At 41.2% G+C, this 14,977-nt stretch overlaps 1 protein-coding gene across 2 annotated transcripts in view; it reads left to right on the top strand.

The window, feature by feature from the left end:
* The first annotated feature begins 1,092 nt into the window (after positions 1–1,092).
* Positions 1,093–14,977, top strand: part of ESR2 (estrogen receptor 2) — a 28,846-nt gene continuing 14,961 nt past the window's right edge. The window contains exons 1-5 of one of the 2 annotated variants that reach the window (XM_018556207.1): positions 1,093–1,565; positions 6,707–6,882; positions 8,599–8,715; positions 9,951–10,253; positions 10,393–10,531. In XM_018556207.1, the coding sequence (XP_018411709.1) occupies positions 1,144–1,565; positions 6,707–6,882; positions 8,599–8,715; positions 9,951–10,253; positions 10,393–10,531 (1,157 nt within the window). In that variant the 5' untranslated portion in view covers positions 1,093–1,143. The remainder of the gene's footprint in view (positions 1,566–6,706; positions 6,883–8,598; positions 8,716–9,950; positions 10,254–10,392; positions 10,532–14,977) is intronic. The other variant, XM_018556215.1, reaches the window with a different exon arrangement.

The raw sequence follows: 14,977 nt of genomic DNA, 5'->3' as shown, positions 1-14,977 counted from the left end.
GATTTGTAAAAGATTTTGGTTAGAAGAAGGATCTGAGATTTCCCTGAACTTCCTGTCTGATAGCCACAGCAAGAAATGAGAGGAAGTCCCTCCAAAGTGAGGAAAATTACTAGTGGTCAGCAGGGTTGCCAGAACTAATGTCCACATTGGAAGGTTGCCCATCTGTTCCTGTTCTGATAACCCAAAATGTGGGATTTGATTTCACTTAATACAATGATAACGGTCACCAGGACAGAGAGTGTGAATCTCCTTAAAGGGGACAGCGACAGCAATAGGCACCCAACAGGTGATCTAATCCCTCTCCACTCTATACAAATCTATAAAATAAAGCTTTGGCTTCAACTGCACTTTAAATGATGTTCTGTTAACGATTACTGTCCCCCATTCACACCTGAGCGTGTTGTTACGTGTTTTCCTGAAGCCTGACTGCTCTGAACCTGAAGAATCCTATGTAATATGGGTAAATGGTCTTTTTTTAGCCTGTCTGTGCCCAGCTTGGGAATGCCTTGTGTGACCATGGCCATGTTGGAAATACAACAGCATATTACTGACATTCTGATGTTAAATATATTTTGAGCTGTAGATGGCAGTGTAGTGCAATGTTACTCTCTAAGTGCATGCTTATCTATGTTACACAGGAAGCTGTTTTTTTCTATCTATATGTTTTCTTCACAATGCTGTATTCAGTCTCCTGCCCGGCCAGACAGGGTAGTGCTGTGTGCCAGGGCTGCGTAAATCTCAGGACTGGAGAGGAAGACAGATCTGAGGGCAGGTAAAACAGCTTCAAATCAGTTTGCAGGGAGTTAAATTGTAAGATACAGGTGCTTGTGTATAGTTTATCTGATGCTATGTTATTTCATCATTCATTGTCATGCTCACCAGTTGTGTGCACAAGCCTTTACAATGGTGGCCAATGGGGGTTTTGGTCAAAAAACGCCAAAAAGTAGCAACCAATGTCTTATTTTTCTCTGGGATTACAGTTCCTAGATAGCTATAATGTGTTTCTGCGGTCTGCTCACCTACGGTGGCCATTATAAGTGAGTATTATAGGAATTTTGTTCTCCTAATAACACAATCTGTCTTCTATCCTAGTAATTTGGAAACAATGACTTTTTGAGAAGTGGAGTTTAACCGTCAATCAACATGTCGGCCTACATGCACAAGGAATTCTGTCAGTTGCAGCCCATGCAGCATAGTGGACATGGGAAGGGCGATATCAAAAGTTCTCCAGCCACCATAGCATCTCCTGAGTATAGCATCAACCAGAACCTCATGGCGGTAGACCAGAGCCCAGTGTACCTGTCTTCATATATGGAAAACAGACATGATTATTCCTCTATTGCTTTCTGCAGCCCTTCTGTTATAAACTACAATGTACCAGGAAATTCTAGTGATTCTGAGAGTTCCATTATGAGACAGACTATGAGCCCAAGTCTAATGTGGACAGCTCCAGATCATATGTCACCAGTGACTTTACATTGCCAGTCCTCACTGTTGTATGCAGAGCCACCCAGGAGCCCGTGGTTGGAAACCAAACCAGAAGAACATGTTCTGCCAATTAACAGGTAAGATCACAAGACACCAGAACATCACATACAAAGGCATAGAAAGCAAAAACCACAGAAGCACATGCAATTCCTATGGGGTGCAGCAATAGAAAGCACCCAGTCAGTGGCGGACAAAGTCAACAAGGGGCTCCTTTGTAAAAGTTATGTTTGGGCCCCTCACACTAAGGTATAGTGGTAGCTTTTCTCATTAATGAGGGACAGTGAGAGCTGAAACTAACAGTCAAATGACTAAAAATTACTCATAATGGTGAATAACACAGATATTATTTGCTTAGAGAATTGAGCCCTCTTTGTACTATAAATAACCATTTATGAGAAAATTACCATTTCAATTTGAAAAAAGAAATGTGATAAAATAAATTGAGCCGAATATGTCATGTCACAAACATTCTACATCACACTGCAATAGCATCACAATAGCAGATCAACCATCAATAGCAAATTATATCACACCACAGCACATTATATCACCCAGGAAAACTGTGTTATGCTGTGAAAAGTGATTTATGTTAACTAACAACATCAAAATTTATGACAAAGCAACTCATCCAATCTCCCTTATGTACAGACCCTCCACTAATTATCCACCACCAGTTCCCCTCATATGCAGCCCCCCCTTATAGCCAACACCAGCTTTCTCATTTTTAATCCAAACAACTCCCCCTAATGCGCAGCCGGTACATATACAGCCATCAACAGCCCCCTTCCCCATGTGGAGCCCACGTAAATTCATCCAGTAAATTCAGTACTGACCATCAATGTAACAGGGCATTTATACAGGCCATCAATGTAATGGGTGTATTTACGAGGATTTACACAGACCACCAATGTAATGGGGGTATTTACATTAGCCACCAATGTAATGGGGGAATTTAAAGTTCGATAAATGTAACGGGGGCATTAACACAGGCTGCCAGTGTAGTGAGGCCATTTATACTTTTCATAAATGTAACAGGAGCATTTACACTGTCCATAAATGTAACGGGCATTTACACTCTCCATAAATGTAACGGGGGCATTTACACTCTCCATAAATGTAACGGGGGCATTTACACTCTCCATAAATGTAACGGGGGCATTTACACTCTCCATAAATGTAACGGGGGCATTTACACTCTCCATAAATGTAACGGGGGCATTTACACTCTCCATAAATGTAACGGGGGCATTTACACTCTCCATAAATGTAACGGGGGCATTTACACTCTCCATAAATGTAACGGGGGCATTTACACTCTCCATAAATGTAACGGGGGCATTTACACTCTCCATAAATGTAACGGGGGCATTTACACTCTCCATAAATGTAACGGGGGCATTTACACTCTCCATAAATGTAACGGGGGCATTTACACTCTCCATAAATGTAACGGGGGCATTTACACTCTCCATAAATGTAACGGGGGCATTTACACTCTCCATAAATGTAACGGGGGCATTTACACTCTCCATAAATGTAACGGGGGCATTTACACTCTCCATAAATGTAACGGGGGCATTTACACTCTCCATAAATGTAACGGGGGCATTTACACTCTCCATAAATGTAACGGGGGCATTTACACTCTCCATAAATGTAACGGGGGCATTTACACTCTCCATAAATGTAACGGGGGCATTTACACTCTCCATAAATGTAACGGGGGCATTTACACTCTCCATAAATGTAACGGGGGCATTTACACTCTCCATAAATGTAACGGGGGCATTTACACTCTCCATAAATGTAACGGGGGCATTTACACTCTCCATAAATGTAACGGGGGCATTTACACTCTCCATAAATGTAACGGGGGCATTTACACTCTCCATAAATGTAACGGGGGCATTTACACTCTCCATAAATGTAACGGGGGCATTTACACTCTCCATAAATGTAACGGGGGCATTTACACTCTCCATAAATGTAACGGGGGCATTTACACTCTCCATAAATGTAACGGGGGCATTTACACTCTCCATAAATGTAACGGGGGCATTTACACTCTCCATAAATGTAACGGGGGCATTTACACTCTCCATAAATGTAACGGGGGCATTTACACTCTCCATAAATGTAACGGGGGCATTTACACTCTCCATAAATGTAACGGGGGCATTTACACTCTCCATAAATGTAACGGGGGCATTTACACTCTCCATAAATGTAACGGGGGCATTTACACTCTCCATAAATGTAACGGGGGCATTTACACTCTCCATAAATGTAACGGGGGCATTTACACTCTCCATAAATGTAACGGGGGCATTTACACTCTCCATAAATGTAACGGGGGCATTTACACTCTCCATAAATGTAACGGGGGCATTTACACTCTCCATAAATGTAACGGGGGCATTTACACTCTCCATAAATGTAACGGGGGCATTTACACTCTCCATAAATGTAACGGGGGCATTTACACTCTCCATAAATGTAACGGGGGCATTTACACTCTCCATAAATGTAACGGGGGCATTTACACTCTCCATAAATGTAACGGGGGCATTTACACTCTCCATAAATGTAACGGGGGCATTTACACTCTCCATAAATGTAACGGGGGCATTTACACTCTCCATAAATGTAACGGGGGCATTTACACTCTCCATAAATGTAACGGGGGCATTTACACTCTCCATAAATGTAACGGGGGCATTTACACTCTCCATAAATGTAACGGGGGCATTTACACTCTCCATAAATGTAACGGGGGCATTTACACTCTCCATAAATGTAACGGGGGCATTTACACTCTCCATAAATGTAACGGGGGCATTTACACTCTCCATAAATGTAACGGGGGCATTTACACTCTCCATAAATGTAACGGGGGCATTTACACTCTCCATAAATGTAACGGGGGCATTTACACTCTCCATAAATGTAACGGGGGCATTTACACTCTCCATAAATGTAACGGGGGCATTTACACTCTCCATAAATGTAACGGGGGCATTTACACTCTCCATAAATGTAACGGGGGCATTTACACTCTCCATAAATGTAACGGGGGCATTTACACTCTCCATAAATGTAACGGGGGCATTTACACTCTCCATAAATGTAACGGGGGCATTTACACTCTCCATAAATGTAACGGGGGCATTTACACTCTCCATAAATGTAACGGGGGCATTTACACTCTCCATAAATGTAACGGGGGCATTTACACTCTCCATAAATGTAACGGGGGCATTTACACTCTCCATAAATGTAACGGGGGCATTTACACTCTCCATAAATGTAACGGGGGCATTTACACTCTCCATAAATGTAACGGGGGCATTTACACTCTCCATAAATGTAACGGGGGCATTTACACTCTCCATAAATGTAACGGGGGCATTTACACTCTCCATAAATGTAACGGGGGCATTTACACTCTCCATAAATGTAACGGGGGCATTTACACTCTCCATAAATGTAACGGGGGCATTTACACTCTCCATAAATGTAACGGGGGCATTTACACTCTCCATAAATGTAACGGGGGCATTTACACTCTCCATAAATGTAACGGGGGCATTTACACTCTCCATAAATGTAACGGGGGCATTTACACTCTCCATAAATGTAACGGGGGCATTTACACTCTCCATAAATGTAACGGGGGCATTTACACTCTCCATAAATGTAACGGGGGCATTTACACTCTCCATAAATGTAACGGGGGCATTTACACTCTCCATAAATGTAACGGGGGCATTTACACTCTCCATAAATGTAACGGGGGCATTTACACTCTCCATAAATGTAACGGGGGCATTTACACTCTCCATAAATGTAACGGGGGCATTTACACTCTCCATAAATGTAACGGGGGCATTTACACTCTCCATAAATGTAACGGGGGCATTTACACTCTCCATAAATGTAACAGGGGCATTTACACTGTCCATGAATGTAACAGGGGCATTTACACTGTCCATAAATGTAACGGGCATTTACACTCTCCATAAATGTAACAGGGGCATTTACACTCTCCATAAATGTAACGGGGGCATTTACACTGGCCACAAATGTAAGGGGGATATTTACACTGGCCATAAATGTAACGTGGGAATTTACACTGGCTGCTAACATAACAGAGGCAACTACACTGACCACCAATGTAACGGAGTCCAATCAAAGATCATCCATTTTCTGACAATAAAAACCTCTTTTCCTCAAGCCAAAAGGATGGACATTTTAAAAGTCCTCTCTTCCTCAATGAGGTGACAAGCTGGTGTTTTGTACCAGAATCATTGTAATGCCTTTATAAAAGGGGCAGATCTCAGAATAAAATGTGCACTTCTCACGAATTATAAACGACTTTAGTTTCCTGATGAAAGAACAACCATAATGTTAATGCGATACTGGCTCTGCTTTAACATGCTGAATATGACTAAAGCTGGCCATACACAGATCGAATTTTGGTAATTTCCTGCTAAATCATCTGCAGTCACTGTTCAGGTATTCTGATGGCCACGGATGCCAGCTATCAAAATATAGTAGGGGAGATTTGGGTTATTTCTTGTAAGGTGTATGGCTAGCTTTAGTCACACTGGTATAACCATAGTGCAACACCTTCCTCCCTCCAAATCTGGATTTCTATAGATGTTAAACCTAAGGCCAACAGACAGTGACTCTTGTTTCCACCCCGTTTGGTGGCATAGCCTCTCTGCATGCATACGTGTAAGCTCCATCCACCTCAGCATAAAAAAGGGCGCACTTTGGCATCTGCTCCATGGGTGCCAGAGAACCTTGTCCCAGCACTGCCTCTTGTTATTCCTTTTTATTATATGCACAATCTGAATTGCCAACATGGCTTACCATGTATAATGTAATACCCAGACAAGGTTGTTACTGTGCTGTTTACTCCTTGGCTCAGTGTTGATGTCCTTAGTATGTACCATAATACACCACACCTAGATTGGCAAGATGTGCCCGTGTCTTGTGCACTTTAGACCTTTCGGCAATCCTGTTGTCATGTAGGTTACTTTGGAAGCTGCTATGCCACAGGCAGTCGAGGAACCAGCTCTCTAATTTGGAATTCAAAGGTATAAATTATAGAGCATAATGGACACTTTAGATTTAGAGACAATCTGTTAACATCCGAAAAGCAAGTAGATTGTATAGATAAATTGGCTTTCTACCACTTCTGTTTTGACTGCAGGGAAGTCATGAAGAGAAAATCCATAGGAGGTGAATGTACTAATCATATTGGAGGTAACCCGGGCACCAAAAGAGACACCCACTTCTGTGCAGTGTGCAGCGACTACGCCTCCGGCTACCACTATGGGGTCTGGTCTTGTGAGGGCTGTAAAGCTTTCTTCAAAAGAAGCATCCAAGGTATGTTCAGCTCTCGGTTTTTCTCGCTGAGGTTGATTTAGGACATTCCATTCCCTGGTGCTGAGTGTTCCGAAGTGATTAATGTATTCAGATTATTAATGAGGCCTAATAATGACTGTTGTTTGCAGCTAAAGCCTTCTGTGCTCTGCAAGTTGTGAAAAGCAGGCAAAATATCAAATTAGTGTAGTCAGACTAGCAACCTAGCAATTCTGGAGATTGCAAAAATGGCTGGTGTGTGTTCAGGAGCACTTGTGAATGGATGGCAACTCCTGGGGTTCTATCAGCATCTTGGATGCATCTGTTAAAGGTACACTCCAGCCAAAAATGTAAAATTTAGATTGAGGTGCTTTGAGACATTTCCTATCTACTCAGAGCTTCAGTTTCTCATCCAGTCATAGCTCCAATGCACCAGTCTAACTCAATCTTTTGTTAGTATGCTGGTGATCTGGGGCTTCCTTTGGCTTACCTGTTGGCAATGGCGGGAGAGGTGTTCCTAAACACACGCGCTGTAAGTTCATTGTGGTCTCTCACATGCAGAAACCCTGATATAATAAAGTGTCAGAACAAAGAAGCCTAACCTCGGTCCTTGCTTTGGAGATTGCTTAAGTAAATGTCTCCTGTTCTTATTTCTATTAGTTGAGATATTAAGCCCCTAGTAGATTGTAAACTTAGTATTTTATCTCAGGAATCGTTCTTTCATCCCCATCTTAAATCACTCATTTTCTAGTTGTTCTGAACAAGCATAACAAATATTCAGGTAACCCCTCCTTAGAAATAATGGTATTTTAAAGCTGATCTCTGGAAATGTCACCATCCCACCACCCTTTAATCCAGGCTCTCTAATTGTTGGCTAAAAAAAAAAAAATCTACTCAAAATCCATTTTAGTTTCCCAAATCCATGGCCAGCTGAAATCCTGGGTTCCAAGGTTTCCTCACTTTAAAGCTGGAGAGTCTTCTAGTGTCCGAGTCACGGTCTAGGTGATGTAGACACTTTCTATTGGCTGTCCAGTGAGAAGGTTCTCTCATGCTCAAGATGACTGCAGATATGGGATGAAGTCCTGTCAGCAGAGGAACAGATTGCCGTACGGATCACCTTTATCCAATGATGAATAGGCACCAAAACATATTTTCTTAGTTTTGGACAGATTGTAGAAGGGTTAGGGGACACTTGTTCAGTTGACAACTGGAGGGATTTACCCTCACTTTGAGTCTTGTCAGGTCTATTCACAAAAGGGTAAAGAGTTTGGAGAAGGCAAAAGAAGGGAATAATCTAGGCCAAAATAGTTGATTTGGAAAAATTCTCCAATTCAGTTCACATTCCAGTTCAGCTATGTTGTCCTAGATTGTTCACTTCTCCTGCCTTCTCCAAACTCTTCACCCTTTAGTGAATAATCCTGTTGTGTCTCTAGGAGAGTAAGTGATTGGAAATCCACTCCCCTCTCCCAGTGGTAGGGAAAGCAAAAAAACAACCTTATTTTTACAGTACAAATTAGCAAATAATGCATGGTACTACTAAAAGTACTGCATGTGTTAGTGAGTGCCTCTCGGTTTTGTGACAAAGTACTTAGGCACCATAAAGAAATAATTTTCTTCCACAGAAAGGGTAATAGTTTTTCTGACATTATAATGAGGTTATTTTGCATGTTCTCATCATCATTTTACTTCATGCTATATAGTGTTTCTCTCTTTTAATTTTAAAATGTTATCTCATGAAAGGACACAATGACTATATCTGCCCTGCTACAAACCAGTGCACCATAGACAAAAACAGGCGAAAAAGTTGTCAAGCATGTCGACTACGCAAGTGCTTTGAAGTTGGAATGATGAAATGTGGTGAGATTGTTTTCATTCACGTTTAATAGTCTCTTTCTTCTTTGTTGTTGCTTTTCGGTCTTAATATCCCACCAGCAGCACTTTTTCTTTAATCTTGACAGCCAGTGTGAGATAGGTGCATCCACTGTGTTGGTGGGATTCTAAAACTGCTATGTGTAATACCATTATGATTTCCACAGTGCCAGCCTATTCCTATTTTCTGCTATCGTGATAAATCATGTTTTACGGCAAGGCAATAAATGTATCAACTTTGTAAATAATGGATAATCTACTCCTGTTCCCTTGTAGTGTGCAAACCCACTGTGTCCAAAGGGAAATGTCTAAGACAACTCCATATGAAAAAATTCAGGGTATTGCCAATGCTATGCAAGAAACACCATGGCAATGGTGAACGTTTACAGTTCTGCAATGATACTGACTGTTGTTATTGGTCATTACAAATCCAAAGCTCCCCCCCAGGCCTGATTTAGCCCTTCATGTTCTGCCCTTAAAGCTGAACTCCAGGTAAAATTTTGATGTATATTTACATTGGTCCAGTCTGCATATATATGCATACTTTATATCTAATAGGGCCACGGGGATCCTGTAAAACACTGTAGAAGCCAGAGATACTACAGTGCTTTACAGCTATCTTCTGGGTCCTGGTACTGCACTGAGCTGGATGATTGCCCATCTGCTCAGATAACACATAGCATCCCTCGCTCGGCACAACCGCCATTCAGAGAACACCTAGTATTTTTGTCAATAAATACAAGACATTCTCTGATTGGACAAGGGATGGCGACATCATGATCCACCCCTTGTCCAATCAGAGAACACCTTGTATTCATTTATAAAACTACTAGGCATTCTCCATAAGGCCGCCGAGTTTTACAGGATTCCCCTAGACCTGCCAGGTATAAAATATGCGTACTTACATTGGGCATAGCTGGACCAGTGTAAGTATACAAAAAATGTTTATCTGGAGTTCAGCTTTAACTGAAATATCACTTTTGGGTAGACTGACCCTTTAATATTAGTACATTTGTATTGGCTACCAGATTCATGTGTTTGGCAGTATGCTCATCAGAACAATACTGGATATAAAAATGAATATTGTGAAAACTTCACTTGTGAAACTTTAAACACTTTATGACATATAATACATTGATCAAAATTCTATATGCTATCTGGCATGGTCTTTAGAGTGTTCTTTTACCCATGTGACATGTGATTAATAATTATGTTGTTTGTAGGAACAAGGCGTGAACGTTGTGGGTACCGCATTATACGCCATCGCCGCCATTCAGAGGATCAGATGCATTGTCTTGGGAAAAGCAAAAAAACTATTGAAAATATAGGCCGAGTAAAAGATGTTCTTCCCTGTGCCATGGGCCCAGAGCAGTTCGTGTTATCATTAATCGAAGCAGAACCCCCCAATGTTTTATTAATGAATCGTCCCTGCAAACCTTTCACTGAAGCGTCCATGATGATGTCACTGACTAAGCTCGCTGACAAGGAACTTGTTCACATGATAGCATGGGCAAAGAAAATACCAGGTACGAGGAAAGGTGCAAGTAAAGGTTGGGTTCTGTGTTCGAGTGCAAGTGTGTGTATGTGTGGTGCGTGCGCAATTTCTCAACCAATGATTCTTCATTGACAACTAATTTGAGGTTTTAAAAACATTACAATTTCCAGGTTTTGTGGAACTGAGTCTGTATGATCAAGTTCGCTTACTGGAAAGCTGCTGGTTGGAAGTTCTAATGATGGGACTCATGTGGAGGTCAATCGATCAACCTGGAAAGCTTATCTTTGCCCCTGATCTCAGTCTTGACCGGTGAGTTATAAAATGGGGGGAAACAATGTCAATCATTTTCCTCTTTAGATGTTTAAAGGGACTCTGAAACCTATAACTACCTGTAACTACCTTTGTCTAATGTAATTATTAAATGGTAAATAGGTGTTGAAATAGTCCTTTTATGAGAATATATTTAGTGTATTTATTTTTTATGTTTATCTAAAATCCAAGTTGTTTCTTGTGTTTGTTTTATACAGTAGGGAAGGACTCAAACATCTATGAAATTACTATTGCTTGTTGAGCAAGGAGGAAAGAGCCTAAAACCCTTTCCACATGGGCACTGCCTGTTCCGGTCAGCAGGGGATCAGTGCACTGTGCATTCTTGTGACATCCGTGTGCGGACCCATGTTAGGTCTATGGGGAGTTGGATGTGGACATGTATCCATTTACAACCGATTACATCTGATCCATTTTGAGCAGGTCCACCAAAAGGGAATATCCTATTCCGGTTTTTTTTTGGACCTAGATGAAGTCTGGGTAATTGGATGTAAATGAATGTACGTCCATTTACATCTGGCTACCCATAAAGATACATTGGCCTTTCGAACAGGTCTGCCTGAAAAACTGAAAGGCCGATTTGAACAGACCGCCCATGCGGAAGTGGCCAAAAACAGAACTCGTAAATCCAGATTGTTTCAGGAGCAAAGCACATACTGGACTAATACAAATGGAGGGATCCTAATGGTCAATATTAATATGATTGCTCCAGATGCCTGTTAAGCAGCAACGCTACAGATTTCTATTGCTGTCTATGGACATCTGGGGGAGATTTACTCTCTTTATTTGTCCTGGTGACTGCTGTAACTGGGAATAGAAGAAGGGAAAATCTATAATGTTGTGCTCTCACCAGAACATAGAGACAAAATCTTCTTTTTATCTTGTCAGCTAAGAGGGGAATTTCTTCTTTTATATTACTTCCTGTTATGCCTTGAGACAGGAAGTAAATGTAAGTGTCCCCATTGCAATACATGGCTTTAACATTTTCCTACTTTGGCAAAGGGCTGATTCACTCCAGTAACTGTGTTGCTAGACACAGCGCTAATGCGCCAATCACAACGTATCGGACTGTTTACATTTTTAATTGGAATTTTATTGAAATGTCACAAGTAACATTTCATTAAGTTCTATGGGCACAGCAAGCTGCACTGCAGTTATACTGCATACATCGCAGTGGTGTGAACTAGACAATCGCAGTGATGTGCATTGTCTAGTTTTGAGGCCGCGCTAAAAAAAGCCTCCACTAGATCCTCAACACATCTGGAGTGAATGCAGAAAAAATGGAAGAAATTTTGGCTTTAGACATACTTTAATTAAAATATCTGCTTCAGGTATTTCTTTATTGACCACAGCAAGTTTTATAACGGCAACTTTGATGTCATCTCCTCACAATACAAGAGCACAGGGGTACATTTGGGGGTGCCGTGGTGACCTGTCAAGCAATGTAGAGAACTGGTTTACCAGCTCAAAACAGCATTACATGCAGTTTTGCATCTACAATTATTTTATGCAAGAACATAGTACATTATAAGGCTCAGCTGCAGGACATTAGTACAAGTGGTCTCCCTGGTCCCTGCTGCAAGCTTCCTACACAACCTGCCTGGACCCCTCCCTGGCACTTTTATCTTAAGTATAATCATAGAGACTAAAGTGGGTGTGAACCCTACCAATGAATGTTTCTTCTTTGCTCCCTTTTGGTCTAGTAAATTTATCTGTGCCATAAGCACAAAAAAAATCATGCCAGAAATCTAGTGAGCTGCCTGAAAGAAGTTGACAATGCTACACTGAAATCTCAGCCATTATCAACCCTATCTGGGTTCTCTCGATGGACTATAGAACACATTCCTCCCATGTCATGCAGATGAGGAGAGGAGCCGTGTTCTTGAGTCCTAACACATTTCCTGTCCTAGGGTGACAAAGCTGCTCACTGTAGATGCACTACAGTGAGTGCTGCCACTCTAGAAAGGAAGTGTTTTACTTGCAGGATTAAAGTGACACTAAACTCAGGAGTTAAACCTTAACAATGCATTCAGGTACCCCAACTATTAACAAAAATGTATCTTATTTGGGAGTGAGTTTGGAGGGGTGACTACTTTACAGCACACACAGGGACCATGGGGGACAAAAGTAGCCACCCTCCAGAAGGAAGTACAGTGTCAGCACCAATTCAGAGATAATTTGAGGATCTACAGCCGAGTGATACACAAATAAGATACATTTTTGCTAATAGTTAGGGTACTTGAATGTATTTTTAAGGTTTAACTCCTGAGTTTAGTGTCACTTTAAGATACATTTTAAGCTTTTTTTGTGTGTGCAAAAACAAAGGTGAGGAACCGAGGTGGGTTCTGTATGGATTTTTATCCTAATAAAGATTTACAGGAAAGCTTCCATTGCTTTGTTGGTGATGTACAGTTATTTTCTCTCTGGCAGGTAAAGCATGATAAAGAATAAAAAACTCTAACCAACGGCAGCCAATTATCTGACTTTAAAATCTGCACACTTTCCATGTCATCATTGCTCTTTGTACACTGCCTCGCTAAATATCCCTGAAAGTGTTCGCTTCAGAACAGCTATGCATTTATCTCAAAGTGATGAGTAGAATTCTAAGATTACCTTGGTGGTAAGACATTAGATGTGAGCTGTCTTCTGAGACGCTGCAGGGCTGCAGAATTGAACATGCAGCATCTCTTTCACAATAAAGCTCATCACAATGCACATCACAACTCAGATCTTGTCTTTTTGGGTCCCCTATGCGGTTGGGCTTTGATTTGATGTATATAAATAATTTTAAAACTGTATTTCTTTTTCATCAAAATATGAAATATTCCAAAATAATTAATATTTGCAATTTGCAACCATCAAGGGGAGCTTTAAGCAAGTGTAAATAGCAGCTGTAGTCTACAGCTGGCCATACACAGATTGAATTTCAGTTTCATGCTGAATTGGCCACAATTCGATCCAGGGGTGGTGCTGCTGGCACCATCCGGCTCAACGAAAGTTGATCTTTCAATTGACTTGACCGCAGTCACTGTTCAGATATTCTGATAGCCGTGGGCACCAGCATTGTAGATATAGAGCATGGATGGAGTAACTAAGTGGTTCATCTTGTTCAGTCTACGGGCCTGATAAATCTTGCTGTGTATTGCCAGCTTTAAGAGGAATTTCATCCATATTTTCGAAATAACAACAAAGACTCCTTTAGAAATGACGATCTACAAACAGATACTTCTAGATAATTCCAGGATTTTTACTCTTTGCATACCTTATTTTTCTTTTTCTTCCCATTCTTCTCACAGTGGCTTTTTTTACACTGGCATTTAATTTTTTTTATGAGATTATACCTTTTAGGTATGATCTGGCAACATTATGTGAGCAAGCAGAGAAATACATGTCTTAAAGGGTTATTAAACCCTCGTTTTTTTTTGCATATATCTACCACTAGCAAGCAGTAGATATATGCAAAAACGTTTTTTTTAAAACGCTTTAAAAGAGGTTAAAATTTACCTGTGTCTTCGCCGTGCGCTCCCGTCCGAAAATCTTAGGTGGCCGCAAAGGATGTTAGGGCAGGCGCATGCGCAGTTCAGATTTTCGGCCGGGAGACGGAGAGACACAAGGTAAGTCTATGGACAGCATGTACCTGCATGCAGACTCCGTGGGACAGGAAGTGTCAGCAAGGACAGAGGAGTCAGCGCTGGATCGGAGACCCGCAGCAGTGCTGGAGAGAAGGCTGAAAAGGACAAGAAAGAAGAAGATCGGATTAAGAGACGTCATTTAAGGTAAGTGCTTACACTAACATTGGGGGGAGGGGGAAAAAATATACTTTAATGTCACTTTAATACAATTATCCAAAAAGTCTTTAGGCCTGGTCCATTTGCACATCATTGAGTCTAAATACTGGTTCATAATACAATTAGAGAAGGTGTGAAGCTTTGTCAGCCCCAAAGAACCTTCTAACATGGAGCATTTCCAAAGAAACTGGCCTTAATGTTTCTTAGGAGCTTTCACAAGTGTTTTGTTTCTTGTGCAGTCTACAAAGCACGTCTTGCCACTAAACACTCCATTTTTTTCTCACTACACAAGACCATAATAAATGTAAAAAAAATAAAATGATTTGAGTACTGTCCCATAGCGCTGTTTTTATCACACGTAAATCAGATGCACAATTGACAGTTTATTTGGGAATAGTGCCTAAAATAATGGCGATGTATAACAACCCTTAAATCTTTACCTGAAGAGCCCAATAAGATATTTAAGCTGCGATATCCCATGTATTAACATGCATTGTGTTAAAGCCCAGCTGCATGCAGCAGCCAAAAAAGCAGCTGTAATACTTGCCTTATACCTCGCTCCAGCAGGTATATACATATATACAGGGGTGTATTTACCTTTTGTGCTGCCCTAGGCAAAGCAGCAACGCCGCCCCCCCCC

This window comes from Nanorana parkeri, unplaced genomic scaffold, assembly GCF_000935625.1.
Source record: "Nanorana parkeri isolate BGI_ZX_2015 unplaced genomic scaffold, ASM93562v1 scaffold12, whole genome shotgun sequence".
NCBI lineage: Eukaryota > Metazoa > Chordata > Amphibia > Anura > Dicroglossidae > Nanorana > Nanorana parkeri.
This window is presented reverse-complemented; position numbering and strand designations above follow the sequence as displayed.